The sequence below is a fragment of the Balaenoptera borealis genome (genome assembly GCF_965194805.1).
Source record: "Balaenoptera borealis genome assembly, chromosome: 7".
In the NCBI taxonomy this organism is placed as follows: domain Eukaryota; kingdom Metazoa; phylum Chordata; class Mammalia; order Artiodactyla; family Balaenopteridae; genus Balaenoptera; species Balaenoptera borealis.
In genome coordinates, this window is record NC_138864.1 from 108,784,531 (window position 1) to 108,805,927 (window position 21,397).

Here is a 21,397-nt window from a genome sequence, read left to right on the forward strand (position 1 = left end):
AGAGGGAAGGAAGAGGGTAAAGCATTGGTAAAACTGTTGTGAGGGAAAATGAGGCCCTTTCAGTTACGATCACTAGAGCAGCCTGAGATAATCTGGAGAACTTGTGGATCCCCTTTTTCCTTTCGGCTTCCGTCCCTCTCTTTTTGTGTCTGGACCTGCCTAGTTAAGAGGCATAACCAAGAGCAGAGGTTGCTGCACTATGTCCTCAGGGGCTTCAATGATGAGCCTCGTGCACAAGTGCCGAATGGAAGCCAATCAGAGCAAAATACTAGGACTTGAACCAGCTTAGACAAAAGCACTTTAATTGACAGTATACAATTTTCCAAAATATATTTTTGTAAGAAAACGGCAATAATTAAGTACAGTCTTTACAAACAAGTTTCTCAGTAAATTCCAGTGTACTTTAGACCCCTGTCCACTAAGACACATGCTCCCCCAGTCTCCTGGGCAAACTGTTTAACATTCACTAATTTTAAAAAAGACCCAGAGCAAATAGTAATCCCCTCCTTTCACTCAGTGTTGGGTTTTCACCAAACCTGAGTGAATCAGCTAATGACAGTGATGAAAGACATTGCTTTACTTTTGCCCCCCTGCCTTCCCCTGTCTTGTTCCCTTTGATCCTTAGTCCTACTCAGAAGATCTATATGTAAAAGCTCATTCAAAACTTATTTCTTAGCAGAAAAGAATTGTTCATTTAAGTCTTAGACCTAAATAACTCAGAAGTACAGAAGACCAGTAAGGTTCCTATTTTTGTCTTCATGCTCTCCCTAGCCTTGCTGCAGATTCCAGAAGGGAATTCTGTCCTTTGTGTCATTCTGGTGCCTGCCCTTAATTAGCAGTCCTTAATTTGTTGATTTTTCCTGAGGCACACAGCACTGGACGGTCTTCCAACCCAGGTTTTAAGCCTGTTTCTGTCACTAAATGTGATTTTGGCCAAGTCACTTTATTTTTCTGGGCTTCAGGCTCTTTTTCTGTTTTTTTTTTAAAAAAAGAAGATTGGACTGGGTTCTAAAACCCTCTCCCTATGACTAGAGAGTCACTTTCCAACCAGTGCGTATTGACTCCAACCCTTATTGTAACATGCTGGGACTTTACGGAGAGGGGATGAGGATCATATTTAAAAATAAAAATGCCCAATCTGCAAGACAGACACTTTGTCATCAGCCTGTCTTATATTTCATTCTTCATCAAAGAAAAACAAAAATTTATTTCCAGTAAAATAGACATTTACATTCCTGTTTAGAGGGGGGAAAAAAGCCTTCTCTCTTAGCTAACAAATGGTTTTTCAAAGTATATTCACTCAGAGCAGTGCCGGGTGGATTAACATTTGGCTGTTGTATTTACATTATCAAAAAATACGTATATGTGTATCAGCTTGAACTTGCTTTCCAAAGTTTCTCCAGTATATTGTCTAAAAGATAAAGCTCAAGAAGTGGTTTAAATAAACTTTCTGCTAGCTTTCCTTATCAAGAGGAGAAAGAAGAATCTTGTGTCTAGACTAGATTAAACCTGTATTTTGTCCTACGATGCAAAGAATATTCTGTACCCTATTCATAAGCATTGCTGCGTCTCTCCCCACTCACGTAACGGTGTGCTTCCCACTGGATTTTGTCCAGTCATCAGATTCATAGCTTCTGGTCTTTTATGAAGTTTAGGGAAACCAGTGTGCCACTGAGATAGAGTTTATAATCTCTCTATGGCATAACTTGTTTCAAGTCATGCTGAGTTCCTGGTTCTCTTCTCTTCTCTTCTTCTCAGCCCCAGAATCTGAATTACCAGATAGCATCAGAACCCAGTAAAGATGTGGGAAGAAGATGACCTTTACAGATACATGGTGATAACGGTCTTTGATATAGGTGTCTAGTGTCAAGAGCAAGCCAAAGCAAGTTGCCCTAAAAGGCTGGAGCAATACAATTTGGATGCATCTAAAGAAGGAACCTTTGAACCAGCCCAAAGCTTTTCAAGGTTCTCTCTGGACAGAGCCACATTAATTCCTCTTGACCAAGCATAATTTTTACTCTCTGGTCCTTGCCACTCACCATCTCTCTCCCCAAGTGGCCTGGGGGTTGTGGCTTTTGATTGGTTTGCAGAGACATATTTGCTCTTGATTGGTTTGCAGAGACATATTTGCTCTCTCTGTCTAAACCTAGCTGCTGGAATGTGACCCAGAATCAGCAAAGGAGTAATCTAGTCTGGCCTCTCCCACAGTGGCCACGATAGAATGGGTAGAAAGAACCAAATGCTGGGTAGGAAAGAAGCAAACAGATCTTTTCCCAGTGAAACAGTATTTCTTCTCTTTTCTCTCAAACTGGTATCCTCCATCCTGCCAACCTCCAAATAGTAGAGAATCAGGGCAAATACTTTAGGATCCTTGTTAGCTTAGCATCTTTCTAGCTCTTGGGAAACTCAGGGGTCCTACTTGAACCTCTGGCCTTCCTTTTCTCCTAGGTATCAAATGGCTAAAGGCTATGAAGAGGGAATTAGGCAGCAAAGGAAGGACATAGATCTTCCTCTTGAGATCCTCTCCTTTAAAAAAATAACCTATCCCAAACCAGATAGCCTATTTTATCAGAACTGTTGCAGCTTAGACTGCCCCTAGGTTCTAGGGGTCTGGCTTTTTGCCCTGAAGTGACCATTTTCATTCTCCTAAGCATCTTCCTAGTAGGTTCCAGGGAATTTATGCCCAGGAACAATAGAGCACATGGGCAGAGTTCAAAATTCCACACAGGATTCCTTCTCAGAGAATCAGATGAAACCTCGCTATGCCCAGTCCTCAGTTGCCGTCTACGTAGCAGCTACCTGCTGAGCTCCCTCAAAACCCCTCCGCTGGGCGACAGTCGGCATTTAGTTTCCCTGAGATGCCACCAGAACCTACAGGAGCGCTGGGCAGCCAGCCCCGCTAGGAAGACAGAGGAGGGGACACAGCAAGTGCTCGCTCCGTGCCCCGACAGTGAGAGGTCACTGGGAATAGAAGGCCAGGACCCCGGGCTGCCCCTTATGCACCTTGCAGTGCACCACGCGTCTAGGCCTTTCTTGCCCTGTGCACAGAAGAATGGAATCTAACTGAAAATGTCTCAACGATGTGAGCTTTGGCCTTTGGCAGCAGAGTTCTGGATTAAAAAACACAGAAGACAAAAACTCTCAGCAACTTGCAAAGCCCCTGAATTTCCTATGATATGGGAAGTGAAGCCTATCCTTCCTGCTGTTTCAATCGATTGTCTATTCAGACACCTCTCTGCTGACTGGGCACCAGAGCACCAGGAAGCTCTGTCCTAAAGCTGCTCTTTCACGCTGGATCTCGGGGATGACCGAGCTGGGGTCTTTACCCCATCGCATCGGCTGAGCAGTGACAACGAAATAGAAACACCTTGCCTTCAATAGCTGCTGCAGACCTTAGTCCCCGGTGGGAATGGGAGACCAAAGCAGCACTCGGGGAGCCTCTTCAAGGAGTGCCTTGGAGGTGGGCCGGGACCCATCCTGGGAGGAAAGGCTTCCCTTTCTCTCTTCACCTATAGATGGACCCATGTGCAGACCTGTTCACACTGGGAACCTTGTGTGCTGTGTCAGTCCCAATCTCATAAGCAAATGCCAGGAAACTAGACTCCAGAACAAGGGGTTCAAGATCATGAATGACCTGTGTTAGTCCCAGGGGCCCTGGGACAGAGTGGGAGTGAAAACTGAGTGAAGGGAGGGGGGAGAACAAAGAGGACAGGAACACTGGCAGACAAGGCTGGCGTAGGAGATAGAAAACGGGACCTACCCTTTCAAGTAATCAGATCCCACTGCGACAGGGTCTGGCCCTGCTTCCCCCTCCATCCCATCCACTGACTGGCAGCTTCGTCCCCCCTGCCCAGGGCAGCTCTGGAGGGAGGGCATAGGTGATCACAGCAGCGTGGCATGGTGGCAATGGGCACTGCACTGAGTGAAGGATCTCTGTTTTCATCCTGACTCTGTCACCCAGTGGCTGTGTGACCTTGACTTTACCCTCTTTAGGCCTCAGTCATCTCATCTGTGAAATGAAGGGATTCTATTAGATGGTCTCTAAAGTCCCTTATATGGCTCTTTCCTGATCTCCCAGCAGCACTGAGCTCAGGCACTAGTGGGTTATTTTACAAGAGGATTCTACACAGAATGTGATTTGTTCAGCTTGAAAAGGGAAAAATTAAGGCCTGTGGGGATTGGGAGGAGAGAACCCTCCGAGTCTGCTCTCCCTCCCCAGTCTTTCCCTCGAAGGGGAAGGATTTTCCTCCCCTGTCCAAATGGCACTTGAGGTGGTTGGGCTGGAGCTCTGTGCACCGTCGGAGGCCGCCAGCAGACCTGATTAGAGGTGTGTGTCTTCCTCCTCATCTAGGTCATCCTTGGTCAGGTTGTCCAGAGGGACGATCCAGCTGTCCCCCAGCTCTCCATTCAGGTTGACCACCTTTTTCTCCTGCATCTCTGATGAGGTCTCCATCACTTCCAGGGTTGGATTGTCGTGGTAACCATTCTCCACCGTCTGTAGCTCCTCTGTTAGTCGTTGCTAGAGTGAGGGAGATGACCCAAGAAAAGGGGGTAATATTTGAGGGCTGTTAGCCTTGCTCTAGCCTTAATATTACACCTGTACCCCTATAATCCAGGAACCCCGATTTGGCTAAGGTGAACAATAGGTGGTCCTGGAGGCCTTCCTGACTACTGGCCTGCCTCGGGGCTAGTCTGAGATAAGAACTTGCCCCACATCCTAAAATGCCCAGCTCGCTTCACCTTTGCCCTGGTGGCAAATCCGTGACATCACTGGAGATGGACTTTGTCCTCCAGAGTCTTCCAATCTCCTCTTTCCTCCATTCCTTCCCCACCAAACCTTCCTCTCCAGGACCCTCCTCACCCTGCAGCACTGAACTGGAACGAACTGTAAGAAAATCACTTTCATCTGGCCGAGTGACTGAGGACCTCCTAAGTCTGAGCAAGATGCGTACAGCACAACTTCTAGCCATCTCTGCTACAGATGGGAACTATCTAGAGAGAGTACTTTCTCTCCATTTTTACCTAAGATACAATCTAGGTGGCACAGGACAGTCCCCCAGGAAGCTTTTGACAAATATACTGATCCAGAAATTCTGTTTCAATTGGTATGTGAGGAAGCTAAGCATGGGGTTTTTTTTTCCTTAAGCTCTCCACAGTGTGCAGCCGGGGTTGAGAACCATGGGTCAGGGTGGAACTGTAATGAGGGCATTCTAGTAAGGTAAATGAAAGAACTTCTGGTTAGACAGGTATGCCTCAGCCCATTTATAGCAATGGATCCTCAGAGCAACTCTGCAACGTGGATATTATGCCCACTATGCAGATGAGAAACCTGAAGCTCAGAGATTATGAGTTGCTCAAGGTCACCCAGATAATGGGAGGCAGAGCTAGGGCTTAACCCAAGTCTTCCTGACTCCAAAGCCCATGCTCTTCCCTTCCACCACGCTGCCTCTTTAATTTTCCAGGCAAGTTTCCATTTCCTATAAGGGATGACCTCTGCCTATCAGAAAGGGCCCATGGCCCCCTCGCTTTTCTCCAATATGGGAGTAACGGGGTGAGAGTCATCCAGTGAACTGGACTGCTTCCTGGCTAGTGGAACGAAGTCCTCACCTGGTCCTTCCTCTGGGAGAGGCGCTGGTGGCAGCAGCCGTAAAGGGCCGCGACCAGGAGCAAGAAGGATGCCATGCAGACAATAGTGATGATGAGGGGCATGCTGAACCGGTCCTCGGTCTCTTCTGGTGGTCCTTGACCCTCAAACTGCATGTCATTGACTCCCACCTGGCCAGGAAGCAGAAAGTTACATGGCAGAAAACAGGTTCCGGGTCACCCTCTCTCAGAACTCCCATTCACTTATGAGCTCTTCCACTCGGGGTCTGGGGGGAACCCATTCCACCACCCTGCTGTCCCCTCTTATCCTCCTATCTTCTAGATGTTTGCAAATCAGAGGTTCCTTGACAATGAGAGACAGTGGACCCGGGGAACCGTGGACTTCCAAGGAACAGGCTCCTGACCCAGTCTGTCCCAGCACATGGGGGGCATCCACTTACCTCTTTTAGGTCATCCCATTTGTCTTTCAGCAATTCATAAACGTCCGTGGGAAAGAGGTTTGCTGGGGGGGAGAGGGAGAGATGCCGCTTCAGTGGTCTAGCTCAGAGTGACGTGGTAAGGGACAAAGGAGGACATCCTGAATCTCAGTCTCCTGAGTGGTGTCTCTCTCGGGTGGCCAGGGGCTGACAACTGACCCATCCTTGTGCTCCTGCACCTCCTGCCCCATTCCCACCCCACACAGGCCTCAACGCCCCCCCCGGCCCTCAACTCACTGCAGATAGTGATTTGTTTGATTGCCACTGCCTGGATTTCTGGAACAGGTGCCAGCTGTATATGGCACTGATCTTGAGCTGGGTTGAAGGAGGCTTTTGCTGCTCGGCACAAAAGTGTGACCAGTTTGTCATTCGAAGCGGTCGCATTCTGTTGTGGAGAGAGCACAGGTAATTCCTCAGGGATCATGACAGCAGCCTAGGCTTGTGGGGCCACCCTTGGAAGCTAAGGTCAGGAGAACGCTGTTGCCGCCTGTGAACTTACTCCCTTCTCCCGCCACAGCTGGTGCCATTCCCAGGCCTGCCAGGAGTGGTGAGTTAGGTGCTGTCCTCCTGGGCCAGCCCCTGCCTTCTCTGCCTCACGTGGAGCTCTCCCCCTAGTCTCCTTATCCTGTTTATCTCATCGTGGTTGAACAATACCGTTCGCCCTAGTGCTGCTTTCTCCCTCAGAGCTCCTTAAGGATCACGACCTCCTGCCCCTCATCATCTATCTCCCCAGAAGGACCTGAGGAGGCACTGCCAGTGGGGAAGATGCCAGTCCTCTCTGAACCTACCATTTACCAGCCCTTGATGCTGAGTTCAAAGACCTCAGGAGGGGAAGCCCTGGCTCTCAGCTCAAGGTTATCCATCCCAAAGTCGAAACACATGTGCCCGTTCCCTAGGCTAAGACCCTGAAACCATAAACAGGCTGACGGGAGAAAGGCGAGGCCATCACTGCACAGGGGAAATTGGGAGTATCTTAAAGATGCACGAGGACGTCTTAGACGGGAGTCTTCTGTATTTCTCAGCAGAAAGAGTGTGGCTGGCTGGCTTTAGGGCTGAGGGTGAGGAAGCAAAGTGTGGGCAGCTTTTACCCAGCCCTGCCACATCATCCAGAGACACCCCAAACTGATGTGTCTCTGACCAGAGTTTGGAATAAGGGTACCGAGATGAAGAAAAGGACTCCATATGGCTTGTCCCACAAACCATCCCTTGGGTTTCTACCTGGAATTTCCTTAGGCTTACTAATTCCCCAACCTGCTACCAGGTAGAGATCCAGGGCTTTCCTCTTTCCATTCACAGCAAAGGAAAAGAACGCTTCTTACCACCAAACACGCCCCTGCCAAGTTTCAGCCAAAAAGAGAGCCGGAGGAAAGGCTGAGCAAGCATCAGTGTGATTCTTGCCTTGTCCAATAAGCCCAACCCTAGGGGAACACTGCTCCCTTTTAAAACTCCAGCTTTTCTATAGTTCACTTGGAAAATTCCAGCAAAATGGACACCCAAAAGGAAACAACTGCAGAAAACAGGTGGTATAAAAGTACTGTAAACTCAAGTTTTCCATCCTATTCTAGTTCCCAGGGGTGTTTGCCAAAATAGCCACTGACCAGGAGAGGGCAGCAGTGAGCCATCCAGCACCAGCACTCACTCAGGCCTCAGCTACTGACTGAGTAAGCTCTGCGGCAGACATCCCCAGACTAAAGCCCTTAATCCTAGGGAGACTGGCAGTCTGAAGGCAGTGGACACACTGCTACACATGCAAACTTACTCACACACGTGCTGACATCATCTCCCGCAAACAATACACAAACAACCCCCGCTGAGGGGAAGGGCAACTGTGGGCAACAGCTCCCCTAGGTTAGAGGGTGGCCATCAGATAACACATGGACCAGGAAATATAAAACCACAGACTATTAGAAGAGGGAGAGTTAGGCAGACTAAGCCTCTCATTTTCCACTGAGGCCTCTGAAGCCCAAAGAGATCGACTTAACAAAGTCACATCCTGAACTAGAAGCAAACAGGAACCAGGATTGGGGTCTCCAGACTCTCAGAAGTGAAAGCCCAGATTCCTGGCCCTGCAGCAGCCCTGAAGGCGGGGCTTCCCTTAGAGAAGTCTGAACCTGGCTCTGACCCTCCATAAGATGGGAAGGGACCACGTCCTGTCCTACTAGGAAAAAACAAGAGCAGGAAAATGAAAACATCTCTCTGCTCCTTTCTAGAAGGAACACTTCATTCCTTTCCACCTTCGGTGACCCTGCTGCTAAACCACATTTTGGGGACGTAGATCAGAGTGGGGCTCAGATGAGCAAGGTACTCACACAGATGTTGGTTTTCGAGACATCAGTTTTCGAGATGTTCAGGACGAGCATCTTCTCATTCAGCTTTTCGGGAGAATCGCACTGTATCTGGAAGAAGCCACTGGGATTAAGGGTCAGGCTGAGCCTGACGAGGTCTTGTCTTTGCCTTCTCCCTCCCTCCCTTGGGTGGGTGACATCAAATAAGGAGTTGGGGGCAAGCTGGGAGTGCGGCTGGCTGGAGTTTGAGAGCCAGGTGTGTTACTGGCTATCCTGCCGTCTAAGCCAGAGTCCAGCAAAGCCAGAGAGGGTGAGTGAATGATGATGGCTCCTCACAGCGCCCCCCCCAGGTGCCCTGGGAAGGGAAGAGTAGAAATGCTCTTCCTGGAGTCCCTTCTCTCCGACTCTGGGCTCTCTCACCTGTCCCACACCTGCTGGAATTACTGAGGTGGGAGAAGGGATACTGGAGCCTTGGGGGGCAGTTGACTCCAAATGAGTGATGGAGCTTGTGGGTCCCCTGGCAGGAGATGTGGTCCCAGGTCCCGATGAAGAGCCTGTAGGCTGCAGAGCCCCAGAGGTGCCAGTGACAGCTGGCGTCTTGCTGGAGGTGTGTTGAGTTCCTTGTGAGGTAACCCATGGTGCTATAATTGGGAAAACAAAGTTTATGAGAAAAGGTGAGTGGTACCTTTAACACAAAAAGATAGGCTTTCTTGTTCCTAGTTTTCTGAGGTTCTTTGGTCTTATCCCCCCACCTAGACCACAAGCAGAAGGAGGCAGACTATGAGGAGGAAGAGGCAGGCAGATGAAGTCAATTCCCGTAACCTATTACAGGATGAGCAGATTGGATGAGCCAGTGTAGGAACCCGACAGAAGTATCAACAGCAGTGACAATGCCAGCGGCAAAGCTAACGTTAACTGAGTACTTACTTCTGTGAGGCTCCTAAGTGCTTCAAAGGTACTTTCTTTTTCAATCCTCACAACAACTCTATGAGGAAGGTACTGTAATTATCCCTATTCTATAAACAAGGAAACTGAGTCTCAGAGGAACTCGATGAATTGCCCAACGTCACACGCTAACAAGTGGCAGAGCAGGGACTGGCATCCAGGTTTATCCAACTCAGAGCCCCGGCTCTTACGCAGGAGGCGACCGCGCTCTTGTGGTGTGGCTATCTAGTTACTTCACCACACACCCAAATTACCTGCGGGGGTGGGGGGTGGAGGTTCCCTCAAAACGCAGATGCTCAGGTTCACGCCTAGAAATTCTGATTCAATAGATCTGACCTGGGTCATGATCTTGAGGCTCACGATCCATCAGAGAGTTTTGAAATTAATTTACTGGATTAAGACCAGCACTTAAGAAAAAAAAAAGTAAATGCTCCACTAGGCAGGTCAGAACCCTGAGCTCTCATCAGAACACACAGCTCTGCCGGCCACTGGCCAGTGCTCATCACCGAAACGGGAAACCGGCTGAGTGAAGGTGGCGCATATTCATGAATATGAATATGCATGAACCTCCAGCGACTGTACAGAACATAAGCATTTGAAAGTTTCTTTTTGCTTGAAAAAAGAAAGGCATTACTTACTTAGTGTGGTCAGCGTCCCCTGCGTCGTGAAGGTGGGGCCCGCCATTGTGCCTAAACTTGTAGCTGCTGTAATTTTGTTTGGTCCCTCGGAGGAGCTCCCTGCGGGCTCCGAAGTCACAGGGACCGAAGTCACAGGGACCGTGCTGGGCTGGTGAGTGCTTGCTGGGGTGGGCAAGGAAGGAAGAGCAGGCGTGATGACTGAGGTGGTACCCAGATTTGGAAGGTCAGAGGCTGCCTGATTTCCTTCCTTAGTGATCACACTGCTTGTGGTCACACTGTGGCTACTCTGGGTTCCAGATTTAGCTGAATTGCTTTTAATTCCACTCTGGCTGCTTGTGGTTTCAGGCTTTGTCGAGACAGTGGTTGGTGTGGTTGTAGAATCCTTTGAGTCTTTAGTAGTTACAGCAGAGTTGCCTGTGGCTGGTTTCTCATCTTTGCCACTGGCTGCTGCAGTTGTGCTTTGCTGGGCTGAGGGTGGCACTGCCCTTGAGGTGTTAGGCGTTGTGGGTGTGCTTCCCTTGGTCTCCAATGCAGTCACACTTTTATCGGTGGATGGTGGGACTGTGCTTTGTTTGACTGTGCTTTGAGCACTGGATGGTGGAAGTGTGTCTGGCTTGCTTTCTTCACCAGCTGTTTCACCAACAGGCTTGACTTCTGTTTACAAAGACAACACAGAATCAACTAGGGTATTAGCTGGAAGTCTTTCTCTCCCCGCTTCTCCAACTCTTCCCCAGGATCCAGAGGCCTGGCTCCCATCGCTGCCATTTGTCTTGGCTGAAGGGTCTGGGTCCTTGATGTGCCCAGATTTTTCTGGGGTTCAAGAAGCCTCTAAGAGGGAGACTGAGAGGGAAGCAGAGGAAGTCAAGGGAAATTCCGCTCAAGAGAAAGACTAAGCAGCTAGTCCGGCTGCGTGTGGGAGCCTGCACTGAATGCTCTGCTCTCCCATCCGGCCCCAGGCACTCGCCCTTCAAGGCTTCCCTACCCCAGCAGAGAACCATCATCACCTCCTTCTCCCAGACCCATGAGCTTGCAGAAGACTCAACAGACCCACGCGTACTGAAGTGCCCTGTTCTCAGCATGGCAAGAGGAACATGCCTCTGTTCCCCTGGACGTGTATCTAGAAGGAGAAACTGGTAAAGTGAAATTACACAAATTACCATTTAAGTACAACTGTGAGACGCGCTGAGGAAGAAAAGTACACAGCGCCCTGACTGTGTCTAGCATGGGAGCTCAAACCTTGTCAAGGGGTCGGGGAAGGAAGGCCTTTTATTGACTGATTGAAGGAACCATTAAGTGACAGGTTCGGGCCCTGCGATACAACGGTAAGACACATGTAATCCATACCCTCAGGGAGCTTACATTCTAGTGCGAGAGACAGAGATTAAACAATAGACAGACAACTCAATGTCAAATTCTGGTGACTCTATGGAGGAAATGAAGAAGGAAATGATACAGAGAACAGGGGGAGAGGGCTGTTAGAGAGAGAGGTAAGGAAGGACTTCTCAGAGATGACCACTTAGCTAAGACTTGAAGGACAACGAGGTGAGAGCTGTGTGAAGAATGTGAGGAAAAGTGTACCAGGAAGAAGGAAAGAACCTGCAAGTCCCCAAAGGAGGGACAAGACCTCAGAGAAGACAAGTCTGAGAGCAGTTCAGTGAGTGATGGGGGGAAGGAGCAGGGCTCAGAAAACTCAGGGCCTCATAGGTAAACTGACACTAACGTGCTGTCTAAACCATACCCTTTTGAGAATAAAAAGGAAGAGCTCTTAAAAATTGTATCCTATGTAAAACGAGACAAAAGATCACCCTCCTTAGACCGAAATAAGGATAGGGGATTTTATTTTAAGTGGGGGAAAAAAAAAAAAAGCCACTGAAGCCACTGAAGGCTTTAAAGCAAACAAGTTTTATAGGGTGATTTACGAAGAAACATACTCTTGCTGCTTTGGGGAACATGGATATGGAGATGGGAAGAAAAGAGGCTGTTACAGTAATCCAGATGAAGTGGATAATAGTCAGCTGTATTAAGTCATTGACACAAGAGCCATAAAGAGGATGGATTCAAGACTATATTTTGGAGGTAGAATCAACTACTTGCTGATGTACTAAGGGAGGGGAAGAGGAGAAGCCAGGATAATTCCTGGCTTTCTGTTTCGAGCAGAAGGGAGAGAATGGTGGGAATCGGCGTAGGGGACTTTGGCCATTCTTCGTAGCCAATCAGAATCTGTAACATCGTTCTATGCTTGGGGAATTCCCCACACAGCAAGTCTGATGGAAGCAGGATTTGCCTCTTATTATAGGTGCTGAAAATGCCAGCCTCCCTTGTGACCGGAGCACAAGCATGCACTAAGCTGCCGTGAATGAGACACCTCCACCCCAGCCAGTGAGTGAAGAGGCAGCAGACTATGGGGAACGCTGAGGCAGGAGCAGTGGAACCACGCTCACGAGTGAGCAGCCGTGGAGGTGATGTGAGAGCGAGTGTCCACAGCCAAAGCTACAGCACCTGGAGCTTGGCATTGGTGAGCAGCACTGGCCTCTTCACACGAGTTCCATAAGCCTGACTCGGATGATATTAAAGGTAGCCCTAAACGTGGACTTCAGCAATCCCAGCTCCTCCATAAGCTAGACAGTGTCCCAATATCTTTCACATGTGTGTGCATGCGCACACACACACACACACACACACACACACACACATTTTGCTAATGAGAATCAGGCATGATTGAAGGCAACAGAAATTCGAGGGTTAGTTATATTGGACCTTATTGCAGTTAAAGGTAACTGGAAGGGGCTTCCCTGGTGGCGCAGTGGTTGAGAATCTGCCTGCCAATGCAGGGGACACGGGTTCGAGCCCTGGTCTGGGAAGATCCCCCATGCCGCGGAGCAACTGGGCCCATGAGCCACAACTACTGAGCCTGCGCGTCTGGAGCCTGTGCTCCGCAACAAGAGAGGCCGCGACAGTGAGAGGCCCGCACACCGCGATGAAGAGTGGCCCCCGCTCGCCGCAACTAGAGAAAGCCCTCGCACAGAAACGAAGACCCAACGCAGCCAAAAATAAATAAATAAATAAATTTTTTTTTTAAAAAAAGGTAACTGAAAAAAATAAAAAATAAAAAATAAAAAATAAAAAAAAATAAAAATAAAAAAAGGTAACTGGAATTCTGCAAGTATGAAGGGAAATGACTTTACTATCCTAAAGCACCTCATGGAGAAGCAGTCACAGTAGCACCTACCATCTAGAATGAAGTGCCCATAAAGTGGCTTTGGCAGGACTGAGTGGCTACTGCCATAGAAGAATATGAAGAGCACACAGAAAAGGACGTGTGTTAAAAATCAATTTGATGGGGCTTCCCTGGTGGCGCAGTGGTTGAGAATCTGCCTGCCAATGCAAGGGACACGGGTTCGAGCCCTGGTCTGGGAAGATCCCACATGCCGCAGAGCAACTAGGCCCGTGAGCCACAACTACTGAGCCTGTGCGTCTGGAGCCTGTGCTCCGCAACGGGAGAGGCCGCGATGGTGAGAGGCCCACGCACCGCGATGAAGAGTGGCCCCCACTTGCCACAACTAGAGAAAGCCCTCGCACAGAAACGAAGACCCAACACAGCCAAAAATAAATAATTAATTAATTAATTAAAAAAAATAAAAAAAAAAATCAATTTGATGGTGGTTTTTCCTTCTTAGTAGTTCATAAAATAATGGTGCTTCTTATAACTGATCATGTCAGAGTATCTTTCTGGTAAAAAATGAGATTGCAGAGGGGAATATCAGCAAGGGAGGTTGGGTGGGGTGGTTACTTCTTAATATGGCGAAGAGCTGAAAACGGGGTTTCTCAACCCCAAAACTGCTGACATTTTGGGCTGGATACTTCTTTGTTACGGGAGATTGTCCTATGCATTACGGGACGTTTAACAACACCCCTGGTCTCTATCCACTAGATGCAAGTAAGACACATACATGCCTCCCAGTTGTGACAACCAAAAATGTCTCCAGATATTGCCAAATGTCCCCCTGAGGGAGACAAGAATCACTACCAGTGAAAACTACTGGCTTAAAGGGAGACAATAACAAATTCTAATTCCTCAACCCTCCTATCAAAGCAGAGACTGGAAAATCAGAGATTTTCTAAGGCTACAGTAAAGGAATCTCTTATTGCTTGCAGCTAAAATGCTGAGAAGACCAAAAGACAAACTTACAGGTTTGATCCCAGGAGTTGCCAAATTAAAGCGTTAGTGTAATTCATAGCCTCACCAGGTCTCTTATTTGAAAATAGGACCTTGAGAAGTGTAGCGGTTACATATGAGAGGGTGCAGATGAGTCAGAGTATCGATAAAGCTCAATCTGCAATGGAACTCGCTTGTCGGAAGACTCAAACACTCTTCTCCTGTCTGATGACACAGTTCCCACCTTGCTTGAAAACTCTCAATAACCTCACTGGAGCTCGGTGACACAGAAAGCCATATCCCTTCCCTTCATCACCTCCACCACTCTTCATTTTTTTCAAACCTGTAATAACAGTCAGATGCCCACGAGGACAAATACAATTGAGTCTGACCCAGAAGAAGGCTTCCACCCTAAAAAATATCTGCAAAAACTCTAGCAAATATGTATGGTTAACAGAATATGAGGGTGCTAGATCAAAGAGAGATAATCATAGTTTTCTATCAGGTTGAATTTATCAATATGGGTATGCATACCAGGGATTTGGATCAATATGCTGACTCAAGCAGCTAGAAGTCGTTCTAATTGTTTTCTCAGTTGGTTGACTGAAACCTGGACTCAGTGGTAGTCCACATATTAAATAAAGTTAAGTTGCCAGAAATTCCTTGGAAGAAATCCAAAGTCTTAGAGAGATAGAAGTGTCCGAGTGGTTTATCACGTACGGTCTGCTTGTTCACACTCTTTGTTCCTTAAGAAAGCTCAGGGACTTCCCTGGTGGCGCAGTGGTTAAGAATCCACCTGCTAATGCAGGGGACACGGGTTCGAGCCCTGGTCCGGGAAGATCCCACATGCCACAGAGCAACTAAGCCCATGTGCCACAACTACTGAGCCCGTGCTCTAGAGCCCGCGCTCCGCAACAAGAGAAGCCACCACAATGAGAAGCCTGTGTACCACAACGAAGAGTAGCCCCCACTCACTGCAACTAGAGGAAGCCCGCATGCAGCAACGAAGACCCAACACAGCCAAAAATAAATAAATAAATAAATTTATTAAAAAAAAAAAAAGAAAGAAAGAAAGCTCAAATGACACTCCCTTCACCAAGGCTTTGAGAAATACTATATTTCAGGAGTTCTAAGATGCACATCTTTTCAGGTCTCTGAGATGAGGATGTATTATAAATTATCATAAGTCACATTTTGACAGTGTTTTTTTTTTTCCCCCAAGTGGTTCATAAAATAATAGTGCATCTTATTTTGGATTATTTGGCATGTTGTTGAGGGGACTAGGAGCGTGTTCTAAGAGACTGTTCTGGCTGTTCTTCATCAGCCAGGTGTGCTGGTAAGAGATGCTGCCGATTTCAGGGGGAATGGACAGCAGGTTCGTTGGGTAGTAGGGCATGAGCAGAATTCCGTTTCCAGGAAAAAAGGTGGGTGCGATACCCTAGGCAGCAGGAGCAGCATGGTAATCAAATAGTCTAACGAGGGTAATTCTGGACACTGGCTAATAATCATGTGTTTTTTAGGATCAAAATTGATGGGTGGTCCACTGAAGCCCTACCCATAAGCCCGGCAAACTGAGACCTAGGCTGAATCGCCACAGTAGAGAACACAGCCAGCCACTCATCCAATTCCCAGGACCAAATCTTTTCACAGACTCAGGGTACCTTGAATGAAGTGTGTATTAGTTTCCCAAGGTGGCTATAACAGATGACCACAGACTGTGTAGCTTCAAACAACATAAATGTATTATTCTCTCATGGTTCTAGAGGCTAGAAATCTGAAATTTGCAGAAGAATACTCCCTCTGAAGGTACTAAGGAAGAATTTTTCTTTGCTTCTTCCTAGCAATCATAGTGTTCCTTGGCTTGTAGTTATAATCACTGCAGTCTCTGGCTCCATCATCACATGGCCTTCTTCCCTGTGTGTCTCCGTGTCTCTTCTCTTATGAGGACACTAGTCCTTGGACTGAGGGCCCACCCTAATCCAGTATGATCTCATCTTAACTTGATTACATCTGCAAAGACCCTATTTCCAAATAAGGTCACATCCACAAGTACCAGGTATTGGGGATTAAGACTGGAACATGTCTTGTGAGGAGGACACAATTCAACCTCCTAATCTGCTCCCCCGCCTCCACTTGTTCCACTATAAAAACGAGGGTTCTTCTTGTCAAATACTAGAAATCAATCCTCTCTGCTTTAAACAGGAAGTGAATTTATTAAAAAGATAATCAGGTAGCTAGTAAAATCACTTGAGATGGCTAGAGAATCAGGTTTAAGTCAGAAACAGCACCCAGAACCCTTCTCCTGAACCCCTCTGATGAGTACATCGTTTCCACCACCAATGAGCAAGGGTTGCTTCACTTTGCACCACTGACACCATTAGTCCTGGATATTGGATTTCATTTCTGAGAGATCTGAGGCCTTAGGGATGCTGTCAGTGAGAGGTCCTTGCATCTACTTTTACAACTGGACACAAGAGTAGTAGGAGGCACCACAGGGAATCGCTAGGTTCTGTCCATCTTCCTCCCTGCCTCATTATGTAGCGGCATGTAGGCATCACAGTAAGATGCGTAAATCTTTTAAGGTTAATGCTCTATTTATTCTGCCTTCGAGTGAGTTCCTTGGTGCAGCCCTGTGCTCTGTGGAATATCATCATGGTGAAGAAGGCATTCTATATAAGTCCATGAGTAGAGTTGCTGACAGATCAGGGCAGCTGAGAAAACACATTCAAACCCAGAATGTGTCTGTTTTAGCTCCCTGCCTACACCATGGCCACTTGCTCATGAGCCCACAGAGCAGTCACTAGGTGGAGGGAGAGAGAAACTAACTGATGGGCACAATGGGTCATCTTGTCCACCTGATTAATGAGAGTGAGACAAAAATTCTCATACTCCAGATCATCCCAAGAAGCTCATCCACATGCCTCTTCCATAAAATTCCTTGCACTGATTCTTCATTCCTGTTTCTTCTAAGTTCCTAAAAATCATTAGCTACTGCCTAAGAATCTGGTCAGAGCCTCACCTCTGTGTAGCTCACCTTCCCCCGCCACACACACACAAAGAAGACCATGAAAGGTACTATTCAAGTTCTGCTCATTGGAAGAACTTTCTTTCTATACTATCCTTCAGGGTCTCCCCCTAAAAAGGGCTATTATCCCACAGCAGTCCACTCTGGCCTGGCTCCAGCATGTTATATACATGAACATAACTTGGCTTTTTCATTCCTCAGACAACAGATCACAGAGAACTAACTCACTTGAAGCCCTTTAGGTATGAGCTGGCTGGAAGGTGGTGGTGTGGTGTGAATAGGTGTGCTGAGGGTGTGAGCCACATTGCAATTGACATGCATCTCTTTTTAGGATCTGCTCAGATCTGGTTCTCTATATACTCTTCAATTTGATAATGGAAAGCTGCGAAATAAACCCAAAGAAAAATAGGAGGAATGAAATAATAAAGATAAAAGCAGAAATCAATGAAATAGAAACCAAAGGACAATAGCAAATATCAACAAAGGCAAAAATTGATATTTCAAAAAGGCTAATAAAATAGTAAAGCCTTAAATGAAGATGACCAAAGGGAAAAACAACCCAGAAGGCATAAATGTAAAATATGAGGTATAAAAACAATAACAGATATTTATAACATAGGCCATATGAGCAAATGCTAATAAATTTGAAGCTGATGAGATGGACAAATTCCTAAGAAAATACAACTTAACAGAGTGACTCAAGAAGAAATAGAAATAATAATTTGTCCCACATTCATATAAAGAAATTGAATTAGTCGTTAATACTTTTCTCATAAAGAAAATCCAAACATGGATTCAAGGATCAAATAATTCTAGCTTTACATGAACTTTCTATATAGCATAGTCTGTTCTGCCGTAATATGTGTCTGTAAAAAGAATTAGTTCGGGACTTCCCTGGCAGCGAAGTGGTTAAGAATCCGCCTGCCAACGTAGGGGACACGGGTTCGATCCCTGATCCGGGAAGATCCCACATGCCACAGAGCAGCTAAGCCCGTGCGCCACAACTACTAAGCCTGCGCTCTAGAGCCCGCGAGCCACAACTACTGAAGCCCGTGTGCTGCAACTACTGGAGCCCGCGCTCCGCAGCAAGGGAAGGCACCGCGATGAGAAGCCCCCCGCTCGCTGCAACTAGAGAAAGCCTGCATGCAGCAACGAAGACCCAACGCAGCCAAAAAAAAAAAAAAAAAAAAATCAGTTCATATGCAATTGTCAGTCAACAAAACATGAAAAGTACAAACCAAAGAAAAAGACTGATAGATTTGGTTCCATCAAAATTAAGAATATGTTTATCAAAAGAAACCATAGGACTTCTAGTTTCAGCCAATGGGAATAAAGAGCTGGAAAGAATATATGTCCTACCCTCACAGCAAGAAAAAAGCTGGAGAAACGGAAAATCGATGACTTTTCTTGAACCCACTGGAGAACTGAGGTCATGAGCAAACAACTCGCCTGAAAACTGGAGACAGTCAACCACAAGGAGAAACTGGACTCAAGCATTTGCTTACATGGGACAGAGTTCGGTAAGAAGATTAAAGTTAAAATGTTCAGTGAATTGCTAAAGGCTGAGCATGGGCTAATGTGAAAGCGTGGAGACCTGAAAACTGCGGAAATTGAAAGGTTCAGACCCTTGTGTAGACCTTTCCCCCCAGGAACCCCACCTGTGGTTCCTAAGGATGCCTGGGGAGAGCCTTGAGAAAGTTTCCCCCGTGGGGCTGGCTGGGGGAAGGAAACAGCAGTGACTGCTGAAACTCTACATAGCCTCATCTCCCCTGGAAAAAAAGCCTGACTTTTCAGTGGAAGTCAACAAAATCCATAGCCTGAGGGCACTGGTAGAAACCCCACCACAGCTGAGGAAGGAAAACGACAGCCACCAATGAAACAGCAGTGAAATGTTGCCTAGATCCATCTCCCCTACTTCTGCTAGGAAACAAAAGCATTCAGCTGCAGGAGAAAAGTAAAAAAGGATAGCCTGAAGGAAGTGGTGGAAATCCATTGCAGCTGGGAAAGGGAAGAGACAAATAAAAAAGCTCTTTACCCCTGGCAGAGGGCAGGAATATGCGCTACGTCCAGCGTAACTTCTAGAAAAGAGACAGAAACACTAGCGAAGGCCACACCCCCAAGCCCCAGGTTCCAGTGCCTGTGCAAAACATCAGAGAATGTCCTTCTACCCTGCCTTTAACTCAAAATGCTAGCAAGTGTGAAGGAAAAATAAGTGGAATATAGCTGGGGGTAGCGGCTGCCAAAGACTGGCTCACTGGGAGCAGCAGAAAGGCAAGACCCACAGGCAAGCAGGGACACAAAGGTCTCAGCTGAGAAATCTGCAGCCCCCGGTGCAGCATCAAGTTTTAAACCCTGACCAGCTCTTGGCTAGATTAACACAAATCCTCACAATGAAGACGCAGCAGAAGAAAAGCCATGCTTTAGGCAACCACTGATCTAATCTCTGTCGTGATACGGATTTTGCCTATTCTGGACATTTCACATAAATGGAATCATACAATGTGTGGCTTCTTTCACTTAATTTAAATATTTTTAAGGGTTCATTCATGTTGTGGCACGTGTCAGTTCTTTATTTCTTTTTATTGCTGAATGATATTCTATTGTAGGGATAGACCACATTTTGTTTATACACACATCCAGCTGATGAACATTCAGGCTGTTTCCACTTTTTAACTATTATAAATAGTGCTGCTATGAACACCTGTGTACAAGTTTTTGTGTGGATAGCTTTCATTTTTCTTGAGTATATACCTAGGAGTGGAATTTCTGGGTCACATGGTAACTCTGTATTTAGCATTTTGAGGAATTAATTGCCAAACTGTTTTCCAAAGCAGCTGTACCATATTACATGCCCACCAGCAGTGTATAAGGCTTCCAATTTCTCTACATCCTCACCAACAAGTGTTATTGTCTCTTTCATTGCAGTTATTTAGTGGGCATGAAGTATCTCACTGTGGTTTAATTTGCATTCCCTTAATGACTAATGAAATATATAAAATATAAAAAAGAGTAATACATCATGATCAAGTGAGGTTCATCTTATGGCTAGTTCTGTATTTGAAAATCAATCGATGCAATTCATCTTAACAGTGAAATAAGAAAAAACATACAATCATCTCAATATATGCAGAAAACTCACTTGACAAAATTCATCATTCATTCATGATTTAAAAAATGTTCTCAGCAAACTTGGAATAGAGGGAATTTTCCTAACCTAATAAATGATATCTCCAAATAAACCTACAGCTAACATCATACGTAATAGAGATTGAATGTGTTGCCATTAATTTTGAGAACACAGCAAGGATGTCCTCTCTCACCACTCCTATTGAACACTGTACTAGAAATTCTAGCCAGCTCATTAAGGAGGGAAAAACATTTCTTAAAACAACAATAAAAAGATAACCCAGGGGCTTCCCTGGTGGCGCAGTGGTTGGGAGTCCGCCTGCTGGTGCGGGGGGCGCGGGTTCGGGCCCTGGTCTGGGAGGATCCCGCGTGCTGCGGGGCGGCTGGGCCCGTGGGCCACGGTTGCTGGGCCTGGGCCTGCGCGTCTGGAGCCTGTGCTCTGCAGCGGGAGGGGCCGCGATGGTGGGAGGCCTGCGCGCCGCGGTGGGGGGTGGCCCCCCGCTTGCCGCGCCTGGGGAGGGCCCTCGCGCGGAGGCGGGGACCCAGCACAGCCATGAATGAATAAATAAATAGATAAATAATTAAAAAAAAAAAAAACAGAAAAAGATAACCCAATTTGTTAAAATAGGCAAAAGATCTACAAGGAAGAATTGCCAAAGAAAATATACAGATGGCTAAAAAGTATGTGAAAAGATACTCAACATCTTTAGTCACTAGGCAAATGCAAATTAAAGCTACAATACAATATCAATACCCATCTATTACAATGGCCCAAAACCACCTGCAATAGCAAATGCTAAACAGAAACTCTCATACATTGCTAGTGGGAATGCAAAAGAGTACAGTCACTTTACTTTGGAAAACAGTTTAGCAGTTTAAAGTTAAGCATTACAATACCATATAATCCAATAATTCCATTCTTGTATATTTACCCAAAACAACTGAAAACTTGTGGTCATACAAAAACCGATATGCAAATGTCTATAGCAGCTTTATTCATAATCACCAAAAACTGAAAACAACCAAGATATCCTTCAACAAGTGAACGGATAAACAAACTGTTATATATCCATACAGTGACTAAGAAATAAAAAGGAATGAACTACTGATTCATGTAACATGTATGAATCTTAAAGAGATTT

General features: G+C 46.5%; 1 protein-coding gene across 2 annotated transcripts in view; it reads right to left on the reverse strand.

Moving 5' to 3' along the window:
- Positions 1-285: 285 nt before the first annotated feature.
- PODXL (podocalyxin like) overlaps positions 286-21,397 on the reverse strand; it is a 44,165-nt gene continuing 23,053 nt past the window's right edge. For both annotated transcript variants that reach the window (XM_082399199.1, XM_082399198.1), the window contains exons 2-8: positions 9,949-10,602; positions 8,786-9,006; positions 8,390-8,476; positions 6,318-6,465; positions 6,045-6,106; positions 5,608-5,775; positions 286-4,519 (exon numbers count right to left, since the gene is read on the reverse strand). In XM_082399199.1, coding sequence (XP_082255325.1) covers positions 4,322-4,519; positions 5,608-5,775; positions 6,045-6,106; positions 6,318-6,465; positions 8,390-8,476; positions 8,786-9,006; positions 9,949-10,602 — 1,538 coding nt within the window. In that variant the 3' untranslated portion in view covers positions 286-4,321. The remainder of the gene's footprint in view (positions 4,520-5,607; positions 5,776-6,044; positions 6,107-6,317; positions 6,466-8,389; positions 8,477-8,785; positions 9,007-9,948; positions 10,603-21,397) is intronic.